The sequence below is a fragment of the Falco punctatus genome (assembly GCF_963210335.1).
Source record: "Falco punctatus genome assembly, chromosome: 6".
In the NCBI taxonomy this organism is placed as follows: domain Eukaryota; kingdom Metazoa; phylum Chordata; class Aves; order Falconiformes; family Falconidae; genus Falco; species Falco punctatus.
Genome location: NC_137585.1, coordinates 47,291,909 through 47,316,310, shown reverse-complemented (window position 1 = coordinate 47,316,310; position 24,402 = coordinate 47,291,909). Strand labels below are relative to the sequence as shown.

The 24,402-nt window shown below is 39.5% G+C and overlaps 2 protein-coding genes across 4 annotated transcripts in view; one reads left to right on the top strand and one right to left on the bottom strand.

Moving 5' to 3' along the window:
- Positions 1-10,179, bottom strand: part of SCYL2 (SCY1 like pseudokinase 2) — a 41,275-nt gene extending 31,096 nt beyond the window's left edge. Inside the window, exons 1-2 of the mRNA XM_080394149.1 lie at positions 10,006-10,179; positions 4,982-5,186 (exon numbers count right to left, since the gene is read on the bottom strand). Coding sequence (XP_080250275.1) covers positions 4,982-5,158 — 177 coding nt within the window. The 5' untranslated portion in view covers positions 5,159-5,186; positions 10,006-10,179. The remainder of the gene's footprint in view (positions 1-4,981; positions 5,187-10,005) is intronic.
- Positions 10,180-10,205: 26 nt separating this feature from the next.
- Positions 10,206-23,711, top strand: DEPDC4 (DEP domain containing 4). Of its 3 annotated transcripts, none has more exons than XM_080394155.1 (9): positions 10,206-10,381; positions 11,333-11,759; positions 12,290-12,441; positions 12,957-13,143; positions 15,375-15,601; positions 18,303-18,445; positions 18,669-18,794; positions 20,204-20,282; positions 22,686-23,711. In XM_080394155.1, exons 1-9 carry the CDS (start codon positions 10,297-10,299, stop codon positions 22,901-22,903), a joined length of 1,644 nt encoding a protein of 547 aa, XP_080250281.1. In that variant the 5' UTR covers positions 10,206-10,296; the 3' UTR covers positions 22,904-23,711. The 3 variants fall into 3 exon arrangements, with proteins under 3 accessions (XP_080250281.1, XP_080250280.1, XP_080250282.1); XM_080394154.1 differs by having other exon boundaries at positions 12,287-12,441; XM_080394156.1 differs by lacking the exon at positions 10,206-10,381 and adding an exon at positions 10,397-10,768 and having other exon boundaries at positions 12,287-12,441.
- The last annotated feature ends 691 nt before the right edge of the window (positions 23,712-24,402 follow it).

Below are 24,402 nucleotides of genomic sequence, written 5' to 3'. Positions count from 1 at the left end.
CAGGGGAATCCTGCTGACCATTAGCCGAAGTCCTGGTATTCACTGATACACCCCTTCATAAAGGTTCTTCTATCCTTACATTGTTAATCACTAAATGTCCCAATTTTCTTTTCCCAGCTTCTTTGAGCAGTTTTCCTTTGTATTGGGTCTGGCCGAGATGGAGTTACTTTCTTCATAGCAGCCCATATGGTGCTGTGTTTCAGATTTGTGGCTAAAACAATGTTGACAACACACCAGTGTTTGGGCAATTGCTGAATAGTCCTTGCACAGGGTCAAGGTTTTCTTTTCTTCCCCACTCTACCCACACACTGTGAGTGGGCCATGGGTAGGCAGGAGACTGGGATGGGGAATGGCCAGGACAGCCAGCCCAAACTGGCCAAAAGGCCATTCCAAATCACATAACGTCATGCTCAGTGATAAAAACTAGGGTAGCGGAAGAAGGCAGCTTCCAATGTGGCTGCTGTTTGGAGACTAGCTCGAATATTGGTCTGCCTGTGAGATGTAGCGAGCAATTTGCTTTGCTTAGCTTGTTTTCCCCGCCTGATTCTTTCACCTATTAAACTGTCTGGACCTTGACCTATGAGTTTTCTTGCTTTTCTTCTTCCTATTTTCTGTCCCCATCCTGCTCCAGGTGGGGAAGTAGTTGTGTGGGTGCTTGGTTACTTGTCAGGTCAACCCACCGCATCTTCCACATCCATTTGCAATCCTGCAATACTTACGAAACACGCACCAGTTTGAAACACACACTGACAGTTTAAGATATGTCCTTATTTACCCACATAAACACTTTATAAAACAAAGAGAATGCAAAAATTCTGCCCCTGCCTTAGCCAATGCAATTGCTAGAAAAACTAAACAAAAATAACGGAAAGAGGAAAGAAGAGAGAAATAATTCTCCCTAACCAGAAAAAGGCAACCAAGCAACTAACGCATGTGATGCTTTCTCTCCTGCTCCCAAGAGGAAGAAGGCAAGACCTCAGAAAAACACTGTTGTCGAAAAAGATGCACACAAAACTACAAAACATTTCTAAATTAAAGACTCTAAAAGCTGTGGAAATACAATGATAATGGAACAGCAATACCTCTTCCTATTCATCTCATTGCGTACTGAGAAAGCACGTTAACAACACCTGTAGAATGTTCAAGCACTATAATGATGAATGCTACAGAAACTGAAATCCTTTTGTTTTCAATGACATTTTGAATATCGTGGAGTAATAATGCCAGAGACTAAGCACAGAACAAGAAGGAAGAAAAAAATCCACACAAAACATTTAATAACTACAGCTCCCCATCCATCCTGTGGACTGAATAATGTAGCGCTCTCGTGGAAAAAAATTAAATGTGATCATGTTAAAGACTAAGTCATGAATCTAAAAGCAAAGGAAATTTTAAGGTAGCAGTCAAAGTGCTTGATTTTAGAACATTTATGTTTGTTTTCCCTCTCATTTTTGTTCTCTATTTTAACCATATGCACGCATGCATTTTTTAATGAATAATCAAACGTAGCTCAATATGTAAATACATGATGTTTTAGCAAAGCCTCCCACTGTGCAAAGCAAAAGAGTCTCTGATCTAAAATACTGGAAAGCATTCCAGGATTACTCTGGTTTTTGCCAGAAAAAGATTTTCCTCCAGCTTTTGGGGGGCTTATTTTTAGAAGCTTGCCAATGTTTTTTTACAATTCTGTTCTCCCATTCATTTCATTCAGTCGTAAGGCATACAATACAACTACTTCAGTTTTAAAATGAAATAGCCTTTAAAGTTTGAATAGTAGAAAGCTTTCATTTCAAAGCTACTATATGCACAGCCAAAACAGCAGAAAGCTTACTTACCTACAATTAATATATTTAAGTATTACCACAATAAAAGTTAAACACGACAGTAGTCTTTCAGTGTAAACCATTATCTCCTTAATTCTGTTAGTGTTATGACTGAGCTGGCAACAAGAACATTAAGTGACCTTAACCTATTTCTTTATTTATGATTGCACTTTCTAAAAGTCCCATATTGTACCGGAAAAAAATGTAAGTGCATACAGACAAAGTTAAATCCATAAGCAGAAACATATACTGTAAAATTACCACGTTACTTCATGTATACACATATTGCCAAAAAGACTCATAAATCTTTCAAACAAACAGCAGCAAATCAGCTATCAAATATTATCAGACAAACATATGTACACAGGTAAGTAATTGCCCCATATTCTGTCAGATTGTTATTCAGTCACCCACAAAGTATGCAAGAAAAGACAAGACACATTAAAAAAAGTAACCATTCAGAAATCCAGGAAAACCAGCAAGGCAGGAACCAGGTGGAACTCTGAAAAGAGGAACAGAATCATACATTTCTACTCTCACCATACATGGAATATTTGTAACTGTCCACTGACTTAAAATAGGAAGCGAATCAACCCATATTTGAAAACTTAACTTCAGCTGACCAGCTTCTGTAAGACTACTGACTTCCATTTATCCTGAGAACAAATATTTCTGATCAGCTCTACTGCTATAATGCTAAAATTCAAAATTTAGCTATTTTATCTGGCTACAATAACTTAAAATTATTACTTGTGTTAATGTAAAGTGACAACAACATGGGCAATTAGGCCCTTAGATCCTGCTTGTCTGATTACAATACACATTTACTGTAAAAAAACTGTTTGTAGCTTCTAACTAGATACACACACTTCCAATACAGCAAATGTGTATCACTTCACAAAAATGACTGCTACCAGTTGGAAAATGACAGTCCACCACTTACATATTGCCCAGCCAATATTCAAAAGGTACATGCAAAAGAAGTAAGAAATACTGTTAAAAAACAGATATATTGCAATAAAACACAACATAAAACTGTATTGCTGTGTAGTTTTATTCCGCAATGGCAAACTGAATGTTGACCTGGTGTTACCTCACTGGTAGTATTAATAATGAATGGTAATTGCATGTCAAATCACGAGCCATCTGAAATTGCCTGCAGTACAAGCGCTGCTCTATTTTTAATAACTAATGATGGCATACAAATGTACACGTTAGCCAGGGTTTACAGATATACTCCAGGATCACATGTGGTTAACACCTAACTAAACTGCAAAATCAGTGGCGATTCAAAGCTTGAAAAACATGATTGACAGGAACCAAGTTACATACACTCTGTCAATTAGGCAGTAAAAGAAACCTACTACAACTCTCCAGACCTTAAAGCTGCACCTGCTACAGGTCAAATTCTTACTGGGCACAAAGATTGTATAAAACCTATCAAAACTACCATACTTGCAATGTTATCACTTCTTTGTATAGTTAAATAAGATTTTTAACAAAATCCCAACTGGTACATTGGCTAAATTCAGTAAATACTACAGAGTTCTGCAACAGCTAGACAAATGCTTGAGAACAAGAAAAAATACCTGCTTAACATTATTGAAATTCTGCTACAATCAGATCACACATTCTCCACAGATTATTTCATAGAATCTTAGAATGGTTCAGGTGGGAAGGGGCTTTAAAGACCATCTAGTTCCAACTCCCCTACCATAGCCAGGGACACCTTCCATTAGACCAGGTTGCTGAAAGCCCCGCTTCACCTGGCCTCTGAACACTTAGAGATGCATCATCTGCAGCTTCTCTGGGCAACCTGTTCCAATGCCTCACCACCATCACAGTAAAAAATTTCTTCCATCTATCTAATTTAAATCTACCCTCTTCCAGCTTAAAGCCATCACTCCTTGTCCTATGACTACATGCCCTTGTAAAAAGTCCCTTTCCAGCCTTCTTGTAGGCCCCCTCTAGGTACTGGCAGGCTGCTATAAAGCTTCCCCAGATCCTTCTCTGTTCAGGCTGAACAATCCCAACTCTCTCAGCCTTTCCTAATAGGAGAGGAGCTCCAACTCTCTGATCATCTTTGTGGCCCTACTCTGGACCCACTCCAACAGGTCGACATCCTTCTTATGCTGCAGGCCCCAGAGCTAAACACAGTACTCCAGGTGAGGAGACAGTTCTGCATAGTATATTTCTTCTCTATTTGCTACAGTTTATTTTCCCACCATCTAACAGATTTGGTGTATGTTTTCCGAAGTTATTCCTTTCTGTCCATTTCTTTTTGGTTCATCTGTAGCAAGCTGATTCATTGTCTAAGTGACTCTACATCAAGTTTAACTGAAGGCTTTAAGTTATTAACACTTCTACTCTTGGAAGTTCTATTTACTCATTGAAAACTCTATTTCCTCTCCAAGTCTGAAAAGAGACTTTTCACATTTCTCCAGTACAACGAAATAATTTTGTATAATAACAGTTCTTAAGCTCTGTTTCTGGCAAACCTTCTTCCAAAGTCACAATCCCACTATCATATACACATGTGGCTTCAAGTGAGTCAGAAGTTTATATACTAGTGCTCTAAATTCTAATACTTCAAGGAAACTAAAAGGGAATAATACTGATCTGAAAGCAGCACAGGGAAGGCACGACTCACTTCCTCTACAACCTCCTCTATCTCATGACTTAACGTTTCTGACTCTTCAATTTCTGTATGGCAGCTGAGCAAAAAAAGAGTCTCTTTTGCTGAGAACAAGTGATGGCATACTTCATGATTACTTTAAACTGTAAAAAGCCAACAGTGCTGCCAAAAAAAGCTGCAAGGTAAAACACATTCAGGAACTGATCCATATTAAAACAAACTTCTTTCTTTTTGTCAGATCACCTCAAACTCAGATTAATTCTTGATCTTGGTCTCAAACTGTATGCTATGAATGCAGAACCACTTCCTTCTCCAGCAGTGAAGGTTTAAAGCAACTATCACCTATGTAGCTGAGAACATTATACTTAAATAATGTTGAGTTCTTCGTTTCATTTCACTTACAGTACTAGCTTTAGCGTTAGTCTGTCCAGTTGGATTTTGTTTTTAAATGCCACTCACCAATTGCTACCTATCAGTCTATTATCTAATGCTTATAAACTTAGGTCTTTACCTGACAACCCACCTGTTTTGTTGATTTCTTAGTTCCATTGAATATCTTCCAAGCAAGACCATTACCACCACTGGCAATATGTCGGCCAACATCAAATTCCCTGGTAACAGGATTTCCCATGACTGCACTGGTGACATCAGCTGTTACCTTTGTAACGGTACTCTTCAATTTATTCAGCATGGACTCCATTGTCTCAACTGTGCACCAATGTATTATCCTACAAAGACAAGAAAAAAATGCTTCACAGACCTCTCACAATTTCTGTTAACATGAGACACATGTTGAAAGCTATAACATCCAACCAAAGATCCAACAGGATACACGAGTAGCCCACAAAAAGAATACTGAAATTTAACTTCCAGGGCTTTGCAGTTATACATATTCACATGCATGGACATATCACATGCCATTGCTTCTGCTCCTCAGAAACTTGATCACTGTTCATTAGATCTAATAAAGCAATTAAGGACTGAAAAATTCAATCATTTCTTGAAAATAGGTAATATTATATATTCTCTGAATATAGCAGAGAATCTATAAACTGCTCCCATGAAGTTAAAGGTTCACACCCTGTATATCAGTATCAGGCAATAAAGAGAACTAAATCTGAAGGAACCCTGAATTCTATTACTCATGAACTACAGGTTTTCTGAAGGGAAAGATTGCTTAAGATCCCAGACTAACAAAAGAATAGATGTGTATTATACAGAAGACGAGTAAAAAACGCATTCTTTCCTACACTGTGCTTGACAAACTATAAGCTCAAAATTCAGTATTTTACCCATCAGATCGCTGACATTACTATTTGTATGATCTAAGTATTAATGACTCTAAGTATTAATAAGTGGCTGCAGGGGAAGGAAAAAAGAAACCATCTTCTCATGCTTTATTTTAACAAAATTGCACAAGGAAGATTTTTAAATCACCTTGCCAATTTAAGAGCTAAAAGACTGTGGCAGCTTACAGTTTAGTTCCTCCTCCCCTGTAGTGTGTACTTCCACAGATTCCTGGGTTGTCATAATCAGTTCCAAAAAATGTGACTTGCCTATTCTGCCAGACGGAAGTTCTGAAGCCTATGTCCCATTTATGCAATTGTCTCTGATAACGGATACACAAGAAAGAATGAAGACAGGAAACAAACAGCAAATAAAAGAGACAGACATTAATCTTCCTTATTGGTGTGAGAAAAGATGAAGAGAGAATGCACAAAGAAATGATTTCCTGAAATCAGTATTATGTGGTAGATTCAAAAGCAACACTTAAGGATATTTCTTCCTTCTGTCTTTCAAATAAGGTGTGAAGAGTACTATTCCTTCAGCCTATAGCAAAATAAACTTAACATAGCACATCAGCAAATGTACTCAAATCTGCAGAAATACCGTTTGCAATTACGGTCTTATTTGTCATATACTCCATTTATTGGCATATAATTTGTGTAAAACTATTTCTTCGAGAACTAGAGAATATCATTCCCATTCAAATGGAAAGACAAGATCCTGCTGTGATGAAGATGTTTGGCAAGTCCGAGTAACAAGGAAAAAAGAAGCAAAAGACATTAACAAATAATCTAAGCCCTGGAAATAATAAGCCCTTCTGACTGGATGTGAGCTGCTTGCTTGTACACATTAAAGCTCTTCCCACTGTATTATATACATCGGCATATGTTCTTGTCTACATAGATTACCTGGCATCTGACAATATATGCATTTATGCCACAGCTTTTTCCAGATTCAAGACACAGATGGAGTCTGCTTCCTCTTCACAGCTACTTTATCTCACAAAACCTGTAGAAACTTATTTTTGACACCTGTATACCTCAATTAAACCTGACTGATATCAACCACACTCAAGTTACTTGGACATGCCCGTGTTCTCCCCCTGGTACTACAGATCTGCTTCCACTAGGAATCAGGACAAATAATGTGATTAACATTAAATTAGAAAGATAGGCTTGTTTTCTAGAAGAGGTAATAAACATACTAAAAAAAGTTTAAAGAAGTTGTAGGCGTTACCCAACACTTCTTTACAGTGTAGATGTGTGTAACTCTATTAACTTAGTCCTAAGCAAATGCTAGCACAGTGTTGGAAGCAACAGAGCTATGCCGCTCTACCTTGATTACTGTGGCAGCTACATCCCACCTTCAGTATTCTTCCACACTGAAATGTAGAACTGCACTAATGCTGTGGCTCCGTAGCTGTTTCTCCAGTTTCCATGTCAGCTGAGTGACACAACTTTGTGCTACTAAATGAAGAACCAGACTAGGAGTTTTAAGAAAATATATTATAAAAAAGAAAGGTATCTGGCTGCACAGATCTCGATCTTGCAAATACTCAACTTTTAAAATCAGAAATAGCTATGGTTCCAACAGGACTACTACTCAGGAGCAGAACCAGATACGACTACAAGCATGTTCAGTGTGGAGCTGGTCAATTATGGGGACTGAGTTTTAGACACAAGAAGCTGAGTCTGAATACAATGAGATAATCTTAAGAGTAATGATGTACTTGCTTGGTATCTATTAACTGTTTTGTTGAGAACATAGCTGGAAATAAGTTATGGAAACAGAATTCCTTTATTAAGTAATTTTGCTACAGTACGTGACATTTTATTACAATATATTCATTTTACCTCATGAATTGTGCTATGGAAAAATGCATGCAATTCCTAATGTGCAGCCCTAAACCAAACTACTGTTAGCCAATGTCTAATACCCCTATATAAAAGAACTTTTCATTAACCTGATAAATACATAGAAACAAGGATCTCCGAGTATTCTAAATAAGAGCAACTGGTATTTCCAGCTCTCAGAGATTTTATTCTGCAGCTATTCCATGGGGCAAACTCTATATGCTAATGACTATAAAATCAATCCTAATAAGTTTGAGATAACACAAATCTAATTCATTTGGTTTTAAATCTTGTGCTTTTTGCATTGTTTCATTCACTTCATGCCATCAAACCTTCTCCAGTATCAGTGCAACACAATCCTGCGTTAGAACTCTCAAAACTAAAGAGAGACTTCGCAAAATTAATTGTGGAGATATTATGAAGAAATCTGAAAGGGAGCTTCTCTATACAGGTAGTGGAAAAATGGTGCAGCATTGATTAAATCAGAAGTGCCCTGTACTGTGGGTGACAGACTGACTGCTGTGAGAAGCCTGGAAAAGCCACTAGGTGAGAATGTTAACATTCCAGTGTCTGAAGGGTTAGGATTTTAAAATCAAGCCTGGTAGACCCTGTCCAACCTGTTCCTCTCCAGCTTGACAATATGCAAACGACTGTTAAATTTAGCCACTGAGCAAGGACTACTGAGAAACTTACTTCTCAATAAGCAGCCTGGGTTTTAAGTTTACATCCATCTAACTGTAAATTTGTAGAATTCCTCATGTCAAAATTTGGACTGTAACCCAATATAGTGTATTTTGTTTTATAAAAATGAATGTTATTACATAAAAACGCAGTATGTATCAACAGGGACAATGTACCTAGAAAAACCATGCAAAAAACCTCATTTTGGGTATTATGTATAACACCACAAACCATGATGATTTAACCATATCTGAAATATGCAACTTCAGTTCTCAACTGCATGAAAACTGGTTTCTTCCGTTCTTTTAAGACTGAACTACTAATTATAGAAAAATGAACAATCACAGGACAATTAACTGTCACTCACAATGAAAGTTTCATTTCAAGTTAAAAGGTTAATAAATTAGAAAAGCATAAGATCTTAAGAGTAACAGCGTTCAGAAAATCCACACAGGACACACAATAAACGTTAAAGAACTTTGATTTCTTCTGTTTGAATTTCATGGGTAATATTAATGCTACTGATACTAGGTCCATAAAACCTGCAACTAATCCTAAAAATAAATGGTCGGTGTGTTGTTTTCATGAATTCCCCTCACAATCAGTAATGGTTTTTATGCTGATGTACATCAGCAACAATACCTCAGCACAATGACGACTTAATCATTTGGCAGGGTAAGAAGCAACAGTCAAGATAACAATAAGAAATGAGGTGAAACATTAAAATTGTTCAAATAAAGGTAAATCCAGTACAAAGATTCCTCACCATTTTTTCTCACTCGTGTAAAACAACTGCATGATTTTAAACTTATCCTTGAACTAATTTAAAGCTTCATCTGATGAATGAATATGGGCGCGCACTGTACAGCTGCGCATCATACACTCTACCAGTATTTGGACCTGTATCAAGCTGGGACTCCCCTTTGCAAACCAAAGCAACAGGCAGGCGCGTGGGTACTTCATGCCACCCAACTCAAACTTCCATCCCATCCATCTGACCCAAACAATGATGAATTCACAGAAGAAACAGGTGCTAGAACAACTGTGTTCCACCAAACAAAAGAAAAAAACCAAACCCGAACATTTTTCAGGCACAACCAAACTTTCGCACTTGTCACAAAAACAGGAGGATCAAACGCAATGACGCACTGCACAGGTACGGCATAGCTGCCCTCGCTGCAAGTCACCTTCTTGATTTTTATTCAGCGATGCAAGCACGGGGATCTGCCTGGCGCCTGCCAACAGGCGAAACCTAACCTATATACCGCACAAACCCCTGCACTGTCTCTTGCGGGCCGGTCCTCCCGGACAAAGTATTTATCGCTGTTTACGGTGAGACCGGGCTCGCACCGCTCCACCGAGAGAAACTGCCGCCAGCAGCGCGCAGGGACCCCCCGCTTCCCGCGGCCCCAAGGCCGGTGAGCGCTCCCTGCGCGGCGGGCGGGCGGGCGGGCGCCGGCCGCGCTCCGAGGCGAGCGGCGCTTGCGGGAAGGTTACTCGCGACCCGCCGGCCCGGGCCGCTCAGCGGTCCCGCCAGGCCCGGCTCACGCCACCACGGCGCCCCTAGGACGGCCCCGTTCCCCTCCACCCCGCAGCGCCGGGCTCCTGGCACGCCAGGTCGCCGCCCCAGCCCCTCCGAAGCCAGCGGGCCCTGCCCTACCCGCGCAATGCCACTAGGCCACGGGCAGCCGCTCTCACCGCAGGGCGCGGGGGACAGGCCTCTTACCTGAGCCCGCGAGAAGCTGCCGGCGCAGCGCCCGGCTACGCGTCGCCCTGTCGGCCCGGCGGGACCGCCTGTCACGCCGGCTCCGTCTCTCGCTCCGGCCCCAGCTCGCCCCTGTGCCGCTCCAGCTACTCCATAGCGACGGCGGCAGGCACAGCGCCGGGGAGGGAGGCGGCCGCAGCGCGCCTCACTTCCGCCCCGGAGGGGCGGTGCTGGGGCGGTGGCCGGGGGAGGCGGAGGGGGGCGGGAAGTGATGCACGCTCCCGGCTTCCGCCAGCGGCGCCGGCCGCCCTTATGGCGGGATATTTGACTCCGCGGTTCAGGAGGCTCCGCAGCCAGAGCGAGTTGGAGCCGCGGCGGGGGAGCGGGCGGCGGCGAGGTGTGGGAGGACGGTCGTCCTCGTCTCGCCGCTGACGCGGCTTCTTGTTCCGCGGCGTCGTCGGGGTTGGCGGCGGCTCCGCGCCTCGCCGGGGACTGGGGCGGCCCCGAGGGGCCGGCGCGTGCCCGCCCGTTGCACCGGAGCAGCGGGGGCCGCCAGCCTGCGGGCGGGAAGGCGGGAGCTGGTGTGGGCGCGAGCAGCTGCTCCGGGGGAGAGCTGGCTGTGCCCCAGCGGGCGGGGCGCGCTGGGCCTGGAGCGGCGCCTCGGTGTTCGGAGCGGGAGGTTGCGGGGCGCGCAGCTTTAGTGTGTTGCAGTGTCGGTTTGGTGTCCGCCGAGCTGAGAGCGGTGTGTGGAGGAGAAACTGAGGGCTGGAGGAGCGTCCTCCAGGTGAGGCTGGGAGAGCTGGGACCGCTCAGTCTGGAGGAGGGACCACTCGGGAGGTTCTCACCAGCGCCTGCGGGTAGAAGGCAGAGCGGGGAGCCGGGCGCTGAGGGGTGCCCGGAGAGGTGGTGGCTGCGCCTCCTTTGGGGGTAATGGGCCTGGGCCTGGTCGGCTGACTCCGACAGCCAGCTCTGGGCAGCCCTGCTTTGAGTAGGGGCGTCGGACCGGATGGACTCCGAAGGCCCCTGCCTCAGCCGCTCTGGGATTCTGTAATGAGCGAACGTGCGTGTGTACACACGTACAGCGTGTGTGGTAATAACAAAGAAACCTTCCTCTTCTGTTTTTAGTGTATTTTCTTCTCTTGACTCTGCCCTAGGGGATTGAGTCAACTTACAAGAAAGACTGCTTCATGAAGTATTCTCTTTCTCTGTCCTTATAAAATTAAGCTGATTTCTGGATAATTTTTAAACATATATATATCTATAACTAATTTCACAGAGTAAAAATATTTTTTTAAAATCTTCAATTAGAGATTTATAAACCTGTGAAACTTATATAAATATTTTGCAGATTTCGATGGTCCTTTTCAAGCAACTCAGCTGTGGAATGGTATTATTCATGCTCTACATAGTCAGGTGGAAATCAAAAGACGTAGACAACACCTGAAAACACATAAAAACTGTTTCACCGGCTCAAATGCTGTTGATGTGGTACTGAGCCATCTTATGCAAAGCATGTACCTAAGCTGCAATGATATTTCTCGGCTGAAGGGAGTCCGTGTATGCCAAGCATTGATGGATCACAAGGTGTTTGAGCCAGTTGGAGCAAAGCTTTACTTATTCAAGAACGAAAAAGAAACAGAGTTTGAAGACACAAACACTAGCCTCTATAAATTTGTAAATAGCAGTCTTACTCCTCTTCCTCCAAGAAAGAATAAAGGCAATGAGAGCTTGTCTCCTGAGCAAATCTGCAAACAGAAGATAAAAAGACTTTCCAGGTGAGTTACTCTGAACTATTCTGATGTGGTTTTGTGGGGTTTTTTAAGTTAAGGTGGGTTAACTGTAGATGAGGTAATGGCTGTCTAACCCAGGTATGAGCGACTTCTGAAAACTACATGCCAGTTCTGAAAAATATGCCTAAATAGCAGACGCTACCTAATATTTCTTGGTAATGTTAAACTGCTTTGATCTTTTCCTTGTTATTTAGAGTAGAGTCTGGGACAGTAGCATAAGCCTAGGAATCACTTTCTTTTGCAATCAGTTGTGCTGAAATCTGAGTATTAGCATGAATAGGCTACTTGCTAGAAGCTAGTAAGAGAAATGGAAGTAATAATCAATATTTGGAATCAGTATGCTTCCCCTTTCCACAAAGCAGATGTGAATGATTGGTTTTCTAGCAGCAGGATAGACCCTAGATCCAGTGAAGCCCTAAAGTCCCGATTTAACAGCAGTTTAGGAAGTGACAGAAAGATAAATGTGTCCTGATTGTATTTGTTATATATCTATTTCTTTTTTCTCCCCTAAGCAGAACAAAGTGTGAAACAACACTTTCAAACCCCTTAGCATTAGAAGCAGCTGATAAAAAGAGGGTAGAGGAGCTTCTTCGATCAATAAGTGTTCATGCCTCTCTACCTCCAAAGATCATGGTTAACAAACAAACTCATCTGCTTTCAAAAAGAGGTGAGGATTTGATTTTTCTTTTTAAAACTTGATTGTTCTCCACTGGATGTAATTTGAGTATCTCATTTCTGTTACAGACTGCCCCTCAGAGTCCTAGATTTAACATGTCACTAATGACAAAACAGATAAATGATTGCTAAATGGGTAAATGTTCATAGTAAGTGAACTGAAGGAAACAACAACAGGATTATTTTTTTGCATGTTGGTGCTATTCCACTTATGCAAATACCACTTCAGAAGGAAATAGGTTTTAAGTATATTTTCTGGTATGTATTACTTGTAAGAGTAGGTTATTGCTAATTCTCATATGATGGGGAGAGAGATGTTCTCTTTAAAGCCGCCTTCCTTAGCATTCCTATTTTGATCCCTTCTTTCCCAACATAGAAACTTCGCACTGCTGTTACCTATTTCTCTTTGAATGCTTAAAACATTCTTGAGTGAGTAAACACAAAGATTAGTGTTTTGCATAATATCTTATTTCTTGGGCTCTTTTTTTATTTATTTTATGGTATCAGTAATAGAAGATGTCTGGAAACAGCAAACTCTACTACGACTGCTGCAGTTAATTGATGTTCCGATTCTAGAAAATATCTTAGTGTCTTCAGTGAAAACAAAACCAGAGGGATTTGGCAGAGAAGAAGACCTGATTATCTCAAATACATTCCTGGACAGAGAGGTTACATGTATTTTAAACTTGCCTGAGTAAGTTATACATCTATTAAATTGATTTGTTAGTAAATGCTTTATTTTACTCTTGATTTAAGATATGTCTTAAGTCAACAAAATAAACATCATTACACTTGTATACTTGTAGACAGGGGAGCATTAATATACTTCCCTCTGACTTCTGAGAAGTGGTAAGGGAATTCACAGAAAGTATATATTTCGGATTGGATGTTTGAGGGTTTTAAGATTACATCAAAACCTTAACCTTCAGTGTCAAAAACACTCCTAGATTTCAGAGCAGACACTTCACCATTAGGTCTCTATAACAGATGTTAGAACTTGAAAAAAAAATGATTACAGGGCTTCTTGTTTGCTTGCTATAGTTCCTGGCAGTGGTGCTGTGAAGATATAAAGTCAGTAAGGCATTTAATGTTAGCAACAGAAAAGGAACAGCTAAGCTGTAACACTGAAGAATGCTTATATCATGAGAATAAAAAAGTGAAAGTGGCGTGGCTGTGTGTTGCCAATGCTCTTTTCCTTAAATGTTCTATTATTTTTGTAGTTTTCCAGTTGATCACACTTGGGCTGATCTCTATCTTGGCATGTACTTTTAATGAATGTGTCAGGGCATGTCTCCTCATGTGTGTGTCTTAGTAATGATTGTTTCTGTCAACTCAATACAATTTTTATCTGTTTGTAAGATTGAGGTTAATCCTTGTACCTAAAGACTTTCTTAGAGTTTTTATGTATTCTTGCTTTAGGGAGAAAATATGATTTTTTAATGTATGTTTAGAGTTTTATATAAGCTAATGGAACTCCTGATTCCAAACTAGGTTTATTGCTGGATAGCATTTTTCCACCTGGAATGCGTTGATGAACACTCTTGGGGCGGGGGGGGGCTTTATACTTCTGTTTTACTTGATTCTTGGGTGATTGGTGGGTTTGTGTCTTTTAAAATACCTTACATGTGGTTCTTACTCTGTATTGGTCTGTGTTAAGTGTGTCTAACATTCAGATCTTTGCTAACATATCAGATGAATGTGCATACCTCATTGCAACATTCTGCAATTTACTTAAGTGGGGGGCTGGAATAGCATCTTTTTAGGCAGCATCTGGCTTACAGCATGCCTGAGAAATGGAAAATTCCAGGTATAAAGAATAGTTACCAGTATTACAAGCAGTTGTAGGATTAATTGCCTCCAGTATGAAGGCGGGGGAGTGAGCATAATTTATATCTCAACTTTCCTGTTTCCAGTTTTCAAATAGTGTCATGTTGTACTTGAAAGCTGTAACCAAATCCTGCTTGCAGTGATCACCCTGTTCATGGAATTGCAACTAAAAGGAGGTCATGATCCTCTTACTGTTTTACTTCTTTTATGCATCCAAGAGTTAACAATTATTGTTGGCTGCGGCAGTTCAAACAAAAGTTCATCTAGCTGTCCAGCAGCAATGTTTCTGCTCTCCATGATAAAAGTAAGAGTCTGTAGGTCTTAAATGCTTGTGAGAAGATGCAGACATTTATTGATTCAGTTCAAATTATTTTATATGTGGAGAGGCAGTCCCTCTGCCTTCCACAGTTAATATAATTTTAGATTTCTTCTGTACAACACGGTTGAGTTAGTGACTTTTTCCTCTGACCTTCCAGCCTCTCTAAACAATGAGTTGTCTACCTAAATTTTAGGTAGACGTTTAGGTACATTTTCTCTCCCTAGTGAAGTCATACAGGCAACAAATGCTTAAGAAAATTCATGCCTTTGTAGTAGGTCATACAATAAACTGCTTCCAGTGTCTTCTGGGATTTAAACTTTTCTTATTTTCCTCAGTTTTCAAACTAATTGTTGTCTTTCTCTTCTGTGGAGATCCACTCGCTTGCTTTTTCACCCTGGTTAGCCCTGGTGGGTTTTCATTGTGTGTGTTGGAGTAGTAGTGTAGTGGTGCTTGGCTGTAAATGCTAGCGGAATCAGGCAAGTGCCCTGGGGTCAGTGGTAGTCTGGCATGATTGTAGCTTGTTTTGATCTGGGTGTAGCTCAGGTGTATTGTCTGTAGCATAGGAAAACCATGGAAGTTGCTTATTTTGGGCAGGACCTTGAACAACTACAGTGAAAGAAGTTAAATAAAACTACTTAATAAGCAACAAGTATAATGCTGGGATTCAAATATGTGACTATATCTGCATGGCTATTTCTACCTAACTTTCTTTAAAGGATTAAATAAGAACAGACAGAGTGTTTTAAAGTAAGCACTAAAACTAACTTTTCCTTCTGCAGGCTTGACAATTGGCTCTATGCTGCAATTGAATGCTTGGAGTATTTCCCAGACCAATTCATAGTGATGGTTAGTCAGCAGTTACCTCAAAGCACTAACAAACCCGGCAGTCTGAATACATACAAGAAGATTCTCTTTGACATTATAATAAAGTATTATAGCCAAAAGAAGGACTCCCTTCTTTCCACTCAGGATCTCGATATTCATTCAGGAATTATAGAACTTATAGGTAAGAGCAACCTAGAACAAAAAATACAAGTGAAAGCACTGTAAAGGATGTAACTTACTAAGTGTTAATCAACTGAATCATAACACTATTTGCAATGTTGTTGGCGATGCACTTTAATTTATAGGTTGGAAGAGAATGCTTAAGGTCACTAGTCAGAACGTCTGCTTAAGGCAAAGACTAATTTCAAAGTTAGATCAAGTTGCTTAGGGCCTGGTCCAGCTGAATTTTGAAATTCTGCAAGGATATAATCACCAACTTCTGTGCGTAACCTCTTTTAGTGTGTAACTACCCTCATTGAGAAAGTGTTTTACCACTAGTCAGAACTTCCTAATTGTGACTAGTAGCATAAAAGTAATATCATTGCTACAAAGTTTTCTTGTTAACCAGAATAAGGTTTTGTGAGTTCTGAGCTTAGGGCTTTTTTAGTAATCAAAGTTATTTAAAACGATAAAAGGGGCTGCTGAGATAGTGATTCAGGCTGTGATCCCCCTGCAAAAAACAACCCTGCATATGCTCACAAGTAAAACAGAAGGGTTTAAATATAAGTTTAAGATTAATCCTACCCTAAATAGGCCCTGTTACTTTTTCAGTTCAGTAGAGTTTATGAGGTATTGTCATAAGTTTCAGGTTTTGGAGAACTGTGACAGGCTTACTGATACAGGAGAACAGTTGGCCTGTGTAAAAAAATTGGAGCAGTGGTGGATCCTGTGGCCAAAACCTCATGGAAATAAAGGGCAATATTTATATTAGTAGTATTTTGCTAAGGAGAAAAAAAAAATACTGGATTGTAATAGAAGTCATGTAAGGGAAACTATTGCAAAATTACATAGCCCATCCACAAAAAAAGAATGCTAACTTGAAATAACTGATTTGGCTGCTGGTAACTTCTGCTAATTGTTCACTTAAATTAAAGAAGCCATAGTTCATATACACAACTTAAATACAAAACTGGTCTAAACCAATATTATAGCATATTACTAAATTAGAGAATCAAAACAGCCAAATCAGTAGGCAAGGGAAAAGACGGTGTCATAATTATGTTGAATTACTCTAATGCTTTAGTTGCCTGTAGGTCTTAGTAAGTATCTGCTTGTTCTAAACTAATAACCTGGGAAATGTCCAGGGCTATTTTGCTTTCTTATTCTTGCTTTAGTTTTGTCATGTTTCCAACTTGAGTAAGACTATCTCACAAGCAGTTTCTAATGCTTTATTATTTTATTTTTTTTTATTAAGTGATAGCTGTAACTTTAGCATCAGGAAATTCTGTGTTTGAATGTATTAGTTTGTGTTCTGGTGTCCTCAGCTGTGTTCTAGTTTATACTAGGTCGCTGTTAGGAGATTGTGTTTAACTATTTTACAACCATTTTTCCTTCTTGGTGCTATGGAATAGATTATGGTCATTAGTGAATAACAACTTGGATTCTAATAATAATTTTCCATAGAATCCAGTGCAATTAACCTTACTTTGATAAAGTGCTGTTGTTCTGACTAATGCAAGAGAGCACTCAAACTAGCTGTGAATATCTACATACTTAAAACACTTCCAAAATTAGAGAAGTGCTGCAGTTAGCTAAAGTATGTCTTCATTTTGTTATCAACGTGTATATGATTACAACTGTTTTCATCAGTTGTTAAACAGTCTGATTTAAGATGGCTGAAAATACAGATCTGTTGTAAAGGCAAACATATTGCTGCACTTGTTGCCTTTAAAACAAACTGATCTAGAGTACTTATGTTACAGATGAATGCATCTGGTTAAACTAGTCCATGTGGTATATTGAATCCTTTTAGATTGTTTTCTTTTTCCTATATTCTTTTAAAGTAACTTAGTAAAACTTTAATCACAGATCAGAGAAACTCTTACACTCCAGAAATGACTGAACTTCCTGTCTTCCTATCTGTACTTCACGCCCTTTGGCAATTTGGCAATTCTTTCCTGCTTTGCTTTTTTTTTTTTTTTTTTTTTTTTTTTTTTTTTTGTCTGCCTTTCTTCTGGTAAAGGGTCACCTACTCTTTTCGTGGTGAAAATCCTGGGCTATTTCTTGTAAAATGTAACTTCTGTCCCACTAATAGGATAGAGGCCAGAAAATTATATGTAGGTTCTATTCCTGTACCTACCTTCATCTTGCTCTTGCCTTAGGAAAGTTACTTGACTTTTTGACTGTTCTTCACTTTCAAAATGAAGTTAGATAGAATTATCATCTAAAGAGGGTTTTATTGGAGATTATTTCCACCTGTAGGTAACAACTAACAAAAAAACCCAACAAAACAAAAAAATAAACCTTCAAATACTCAAACAAAACAAACAAAAAACCCCCAAACCTCAAAATAATTAGGAAATTAGAATTGTTCAGCTCATTAATTACTTTGACATGAATCCTGGAATATAATACAAAGATCTATAAACAAATGGTGCAAACAGCACTTCAGTGTTCGCATATGGTACACAGAATATGGTAATGTCTCGTATATATTGTTTAAGCACATCTGTTCTCTGACTAGCTATGGGGCAAAGGCTTTAAGCTTATATTGACTAAATGCTGTATTGAGTCATGTCAGAAAGGCTTTTGAAGTCAGAGAACCTGCTTGCTTTGGAGGTAAAAAAACCCAAAGAATGGGATTAAAACTGGAATTTAAATGTGTATTCTTGATTATTGAAAATGAACAATTGGGCTGGATATGCTGTTTTGCTCCATTACAGAAAAAGGAAAAACAGATCAAGCTCTAGAAGCATCACAACTTTATTTAAAATTATTAGCACCAAATACCCGGGAAGAGCTACATAGACTCCTGACATTCATAGCCATTGCATCAGAATCTGAGGGCTACAAATTACAAAAACAAGTAAGTATCCATAATTTTTAGTGTGGGAAATGGCACTTTCCCATAGTAAAGCTAACTCTTCCTTTTGTCCAGTGTTAAAGTATCCTGTTTGCTGCCTTCCAACGTGATTTGTTTTAAAACAAGTATCAAGATGTTCTTCCCACTGATAGCAGCATGTTATACTTAGTCTTTGCTGACACTTCACAGGTAAATCTAATGCCAAATTGGAGTTCTCTTTTTCTAGTTTGAGAACAGATCGGTGATCATCAAGACTTGCACAAAGTTCATTTTGCAAAATAAGACATTGTCAAAACCACAGGCAGAACTGCTGACTCAGTTTCTGATGGACAATCACTCTGAGCTCTCCAAGGTAGCGTTTTCCTCTATCTCATTGGCTTTGTCATTTTAGATGTTTAAGTGCCATGAAGTGCCTTTTTGGAGATGGCAGGTCTGAGGAGCAAGGTTTAGTGTTCCATTTGTTACAGTTTAATGGTACAGTCAAGCAGGGTGAGAAGCTATTCCTCCTATATAGGAGAGACTATAGAAGACAGCTTTTTGCGAGCTTTGCAGTCCTTTATATGTAATATCCTCTCTATTTGCATCATCTGTATTAAGAAAATATTTAAAGTGTTAAGAAATCCTCATAGAGGCTTTTTGGCACCTTATTTCTGGTGACTGCCTACTAAATTTTTAGACTCTTTGTCTTTCTCATTTAGAAGTGAGCTGACATACTCTGAGTGGTATATAAGATGACATGCTCTGGTGCCGCAGCATAGATACACAGCTTTGATAAGTTTTAAGAGTTCCTTTGGTATTTTGAAATGTTAGCTTCTGAATAAAAGAAGCTAAATAGAACCTCAAAATGCGATGGCTTTTCTACTTGATCAGTTATGTAAATATAAAGAAGACAAAATATGTCTGTATTTATGTTCTATCATACTGTCACACATGTGAAGAGATGCAGCCTTCCCTGACTCAATACTGATTTTCTGTATTCAGCCAGTGCCAGTGCAATAAAGTTGTCATGTTTCTCTACTGTTTTCTTCAATTACAAAATTCTGCATTAAAACATTAAACTATATGAATGAATTACCTCAGCTGTTGCAAGATAAGCAGTAGACATTTATTGTCTAGCTACATATAAGCCTAACAGTAACACTGATGTGGTTTCAGTAAAACATTATTTTTAATTCTTATACAACACATTGATTTTTCACTTCTGACCTCAACTGAAGAGACATGGGAGATTTTTTCTTTATTAGCTCCAGTTTAGTTTGAAAGTGTGAAGTGATCAGTGTGAATTTTGGATGTGTTAATGTACAGCCAAAACTATTTATTTATTAAGGGTTCTGACATGAGGGTTAGGGCTTTGATTCGTGGTTGGAGATTGAGCCAGCTCTGACAAATGGAGTGCCCACTGCTTCGTAGCAGTGACAGCAGAGTGGGTGGTGGCTCACTCTTTCACAGCTTCAGTTGAGAACCTTGCATATTATATAAGCTGGAATCAGTTTACGATCTACACTACAATTTTAGCCATAGTTCAGTGTAAAACAGCATTTAGAACACCTTCCTTATTTCTTTGGCCAGAAATATCAGAAATAAAAATACGCATTTTAGTAGAATTGCACTAAAAGTCATAGTTTTATCAGAGACTTTGCATAGATTCTTCTGCAGTTAATTAGGGGGGTGGGGTGTAAACTGATTATCTGAAAACTGTAGATTTTCAAAATACAGAACTATTGCTTTTGTAACTTTTCCTTTGTTTGGTTGTATTTTCAGAGTCCTTTAACTCTTCTGGAACTAACTAGTAGAAGACTGGAGAGTTTGCTAGAAGGACAAGATCCGGGTATCAATTCAGGTAGATGATGTGATACACACTTTTATATAAACCATTCTATACAAATTCGTTTACCATCAGTTGATTATAATTTGGAATAGGTTATGTTTTTTTCCTGTATTAGAAGTGAAGCATTAAAGTGATTAGTGGGTAATTTGCTAAATAATTTCATTATCTAAGCAAAATGCTGTTCTCTGAATGTTGGAGAACAGTGATTCTATTAATTATCTGGCCTGAACACATTACGCGTGAGTCTTTTACCAAATAATTACTTCTGGAGAAATTAGTGCAAAATGTGCTTCCCAAAGTGCCTTGCTTATGATTTGGTTTGTGAATTTGATATGATTTTATATTCAGGAACAGCATTCTTATATTTCTGCCACAAGATGCCTAAAAATTCTCATAGAGTTCAGTAGTTTGAGGTTCTGATAGATGTCTTGAGCAGAGGGTGATTTTTAGCGTTTTGAAGAACTTCTTCCTTTTCTGGGTAAGCACAAACGTTTATTAAGAGCTTAAGATTTACAGAAAGGTAGAGTAGCCTAAAAGGCAGACATTTGTGTACGTGGTATTAGTGTTTTCCAGCGTATTTCTTTTTCAAGCTAAAATTCTATTTGGCCTTGCTGCCAAAAGTATCTTTCAGCACTATGATTAAAATGGTTGGCTTAAATAACTGAATTTCTCTCTGACTCTTTACCCTTCTTCCTTTTGACTTCTGTATTGCATTATGTGCTTAAGCCATAAGGGAACTGAGTAACACTGTAAGATACTATGCTGTTTAACACAGCAGCTGCCTGAGAGGTAGTTTCATATACAGAGTCTTACCATTTGTGGTGGGTTCTAGAATGTGTCCAAATTGTTTTGGGTTCGGTGTTCTGAGTGTCGCATATTGTGTAGCCAAAGAATAACAGAGATGAGCAACAGAAAAAGGAATTGCCTGTCTGCAGCATTCTTGGAGCCTATGTGGTCTCCATCCATTAGCACATTGAACAGACATCTGAAGTACAAATCCCATACTATATTCTCCTTACTAAGTTTTGGAGTTTCAGTCTGTAAGTGCATATAGAGTCCATCTACTTGTTGAAATAGGTAGTTTGATCTGATTGTAAGCTCTCCAGCATGGCATATTCCTGCTTTCCTGTGTGCCTCATATTCTGGTGTCATTTTTCCATTTTCTCATGGAGGAGACTGGAGGAAAATCTTTCCTGGGAGCTAGTGAGCATTATTAGCCGGTGAGCTTCCTGAAGAGTGAGTGGGAGCAGGAGGGAAGGCTGGGGGGGGGCTGATAAGAAAAGAGATCTATGTCCTGCAGGAGGGTAATCCTTAGGTTTGTTGTAAATATAAAGTACTAAAAACAGTGAGGGGACTCTGTGGCGTGTTTTAATCTAGTAAACCAGTTTAAACTACTGGGCTAAATGATTCACCCTGAAGTTTTAAGAGCTAATCTCTTTGCCAGAAGTTGTTAAGCTTTCCCTTTTGAAAGAGCTGTTCTTTCTTGACCGGAGTCTATGAAACCATAAAAAGTGTTTCACGTCTGGTGTTTGACAGACTGTAAAAGGAGGGAAGGACATGTGCATGTCAAGATTCTGGCAGTTTAGGTTATTACCACTCTCTGTGTGAAGCCTTAAGAAGATGATGTTTGTACAGAAGGAATAGTAAGTATTTTTTCCCCTTTAGGCAATTGACAGTTGTTCAACCAACTTGCTCTCTAACATGCATAGAAGGAAAAAGTGCCTGTGGAGTAGGTGAATGCCAGTCCTTCCTCAGGCCAGAACTCACCTGCCCAGTGGTGGGGCTTGAATTCTTGCAGGGAAGTACTCTACTGCATAGGTTCACAACTTCTTTTATAGCTAAGTTGTGCCAGAGTTGTGTATCTCTCGGGGTCCAGTTCCTTGCTCTGCCGTCACCCTGCACTGCTGCCTGTTAAATCACTCTGCTTCTGGTGCACTAACCATGCTGAGCCATCTAGTTGCCTAGAAGTTCCTGAATTCTGTTCCTGATTTCAGAGGTGTGGTTCAGAGGCAACTGTTTCTCTCAAGTATTTGTTCACTTCCATTAGGTATTGGGCCTTGCTGCAGATCTGATAGACTCACAGGGAATCACTGGATAGTGACAACTGCAAGGTGCCATTCTTCTTGTGTAGCATTCTTTGTTATGGTTTCTGATTGCCAGAACTGTATTGGCTCTGTCTTGCAGGCCTGTTCACAATACAAAATCATCTGTGATACTGCTTTTCAATTTTGTTTTTGCAGTTAACATTTAGATGTTTATGCTTCGTGGAAGGCCGTATGTTTCACATAGTTTGTAGAGAATTGAAATCGCATCTAAACTGGAGTACCAGTATACCTATGTTTCTGATCAGATTTTTTTAATCAGGCTCTTACATGTTACGTTAAACTTAATCTGAACCTCTGATTTCTTACGAAGGCTTCACCTTCTGTCAGCGTGTGACAGCTAAAGTATATGAAGATCAAAAACAACAAACAAACCAGCATCTTCTCACATTGGTTCAAGAGATGGTCAATGACCCCACTATTCCTTTGAAGCAGAAGAAGAAATTAATTAAAGAATTCAGAAAACACCATTCTCTCACCTATTGTAGTGGTTGTAAAGCTACATGTGAATTTTGTATTCAAAATGGTTAGACTCAATTCAGCCATTTAATTTTTTTAAAAATGGGAGGGTGCATATGACAATTGTTCCCTGCAAACCATTTTCTTCTTATGTTCTTACACCTTCAGCTACAGAAAACTACAACTATCAAAATTACTATGCTGCTAAAAAGCATTAATCCTTATTAATGACTCTTTAAGCAAAATGTACTTAATTACTTGCACACTGCTTGTTCTGCTTTGAATTCAGGGTTTGGCACTTTTTTCCCTTCCATGTCCTCATGGCTTTCTGGCTGAGCCAAGTCTACATTCAGACCCACGCTTGGGTTGACAGTAAGGTTTTCAGTATTTTCTAATTCATACTGTAACCTAGTTTTAAACTGTTGATTATAATTCCTGGGAGTATTGTAGAAGTGTAGTAAGTGTGTCAAAACCATTAGGAGCAGGTCAGTGGATTTTGAATCTGGCAGGCAGCATTTGTTAGGCAGGGAAGCTGTGTGTGCTTGCAGTCAGTAATCATAGTCTATTGCTCCTTCCCCACTCTGGCAGACTGAGCTGCTGCTAACTCAGCAGTTATGCAAAAGCAAGTAAAAGGTTACATTTAAAAAAACTTGAGAAACAGTAATCTTGGTTTAGATCTCTTGGTGTACATAAGCAATTTATTTTAGCATGAGGATACTTGGATATTGTCCAGTTATTTATCATAAATACTTTGATAGCTTTTATGGATTCATAGGCCAAAGCTAGAAGGCATATTGGCTTGTCAACACATTGATGGTTAACTGTACATTGGCAAGGAAATGTTGATTGAAATCATAAATAAATATGCAATATAATGTTACAGGGTTTAAATTACTTCCTCCATCCTCATGACAGACATCTAATTAGGCATTGGACATAGAAATGTAAAACTGAGGTTGGAAGGGACCTCTGGTCTAGTCCTACTGCCCAGCTCAAAGTGAAGTCACTGCAGGCTGCTCAGGGCCTTCTCCAGTTGAATTTAGAGTATCTCACCTTTCAGGTGAGCCTGGTCCAGAGTTTGACCAGCCTCACAGTATGTAAACAAAAAAAACCAACCCACAAAAAAATCATACTACTAGAATTTCTTGAACTTCCGTTTGTACCTGTTACCTTCTGTCCTTCCACTGGGCACCACTGAGAAGCGTCTGGCTCTGTCATCTTTACTTTTTCCCCTGAGCCGCCTTTTCTCAAGGCTAAATAACCACAGCTCACTCGGCTTCTTCCTTATGTGACAGGTGCTCCAATCCTTTGTAATTTTCTTGGCCCATTTGCTGGACTGGTTCTATATGACCATGATTTTTCACTGTGAATATGCTGCTTTAGGTGTCTACATCCTCCGCTGCTCTTCAAATGTGTGGTCAAGTTAGCAGGATACCAAAGCTTTCTAAAAACTAGTGCTCTTTGCTTTTATAAATTGAAATGGTTGCACTGTTAGATACAACCAGCTCTGTGTACAGGTAGTAGGTTGTGCAAAGTTGCATGTTTCAAGTAGCCTTATTTAAATGATCTGG

Bases quoted from the DNA above. Each gene is read 5' to 3' on its own strand.
- DEPDC4 (XM_080394154.1), top strand. From the start codon at position 10,297: ATGGCGGGATATTTGACTCCGCGGTTCAGGAGGCTCCGCAGCCAGAGC. The intron at 10,382-11,332 runs GTGTGGGAGGAC...AATATTTTGCAG, and splicing joins GGGGAGCGGGCGGCGGCGAG to ATTTCGATGGTCCTTTTCAA. The intron at 12,442-12,956 runs GTGAGGATTTGA...TTATGGTATCAG, and splicing joins TCATCTGCTTTCAAAAAGAG to TAATAGAAGATGTCTGGAAA.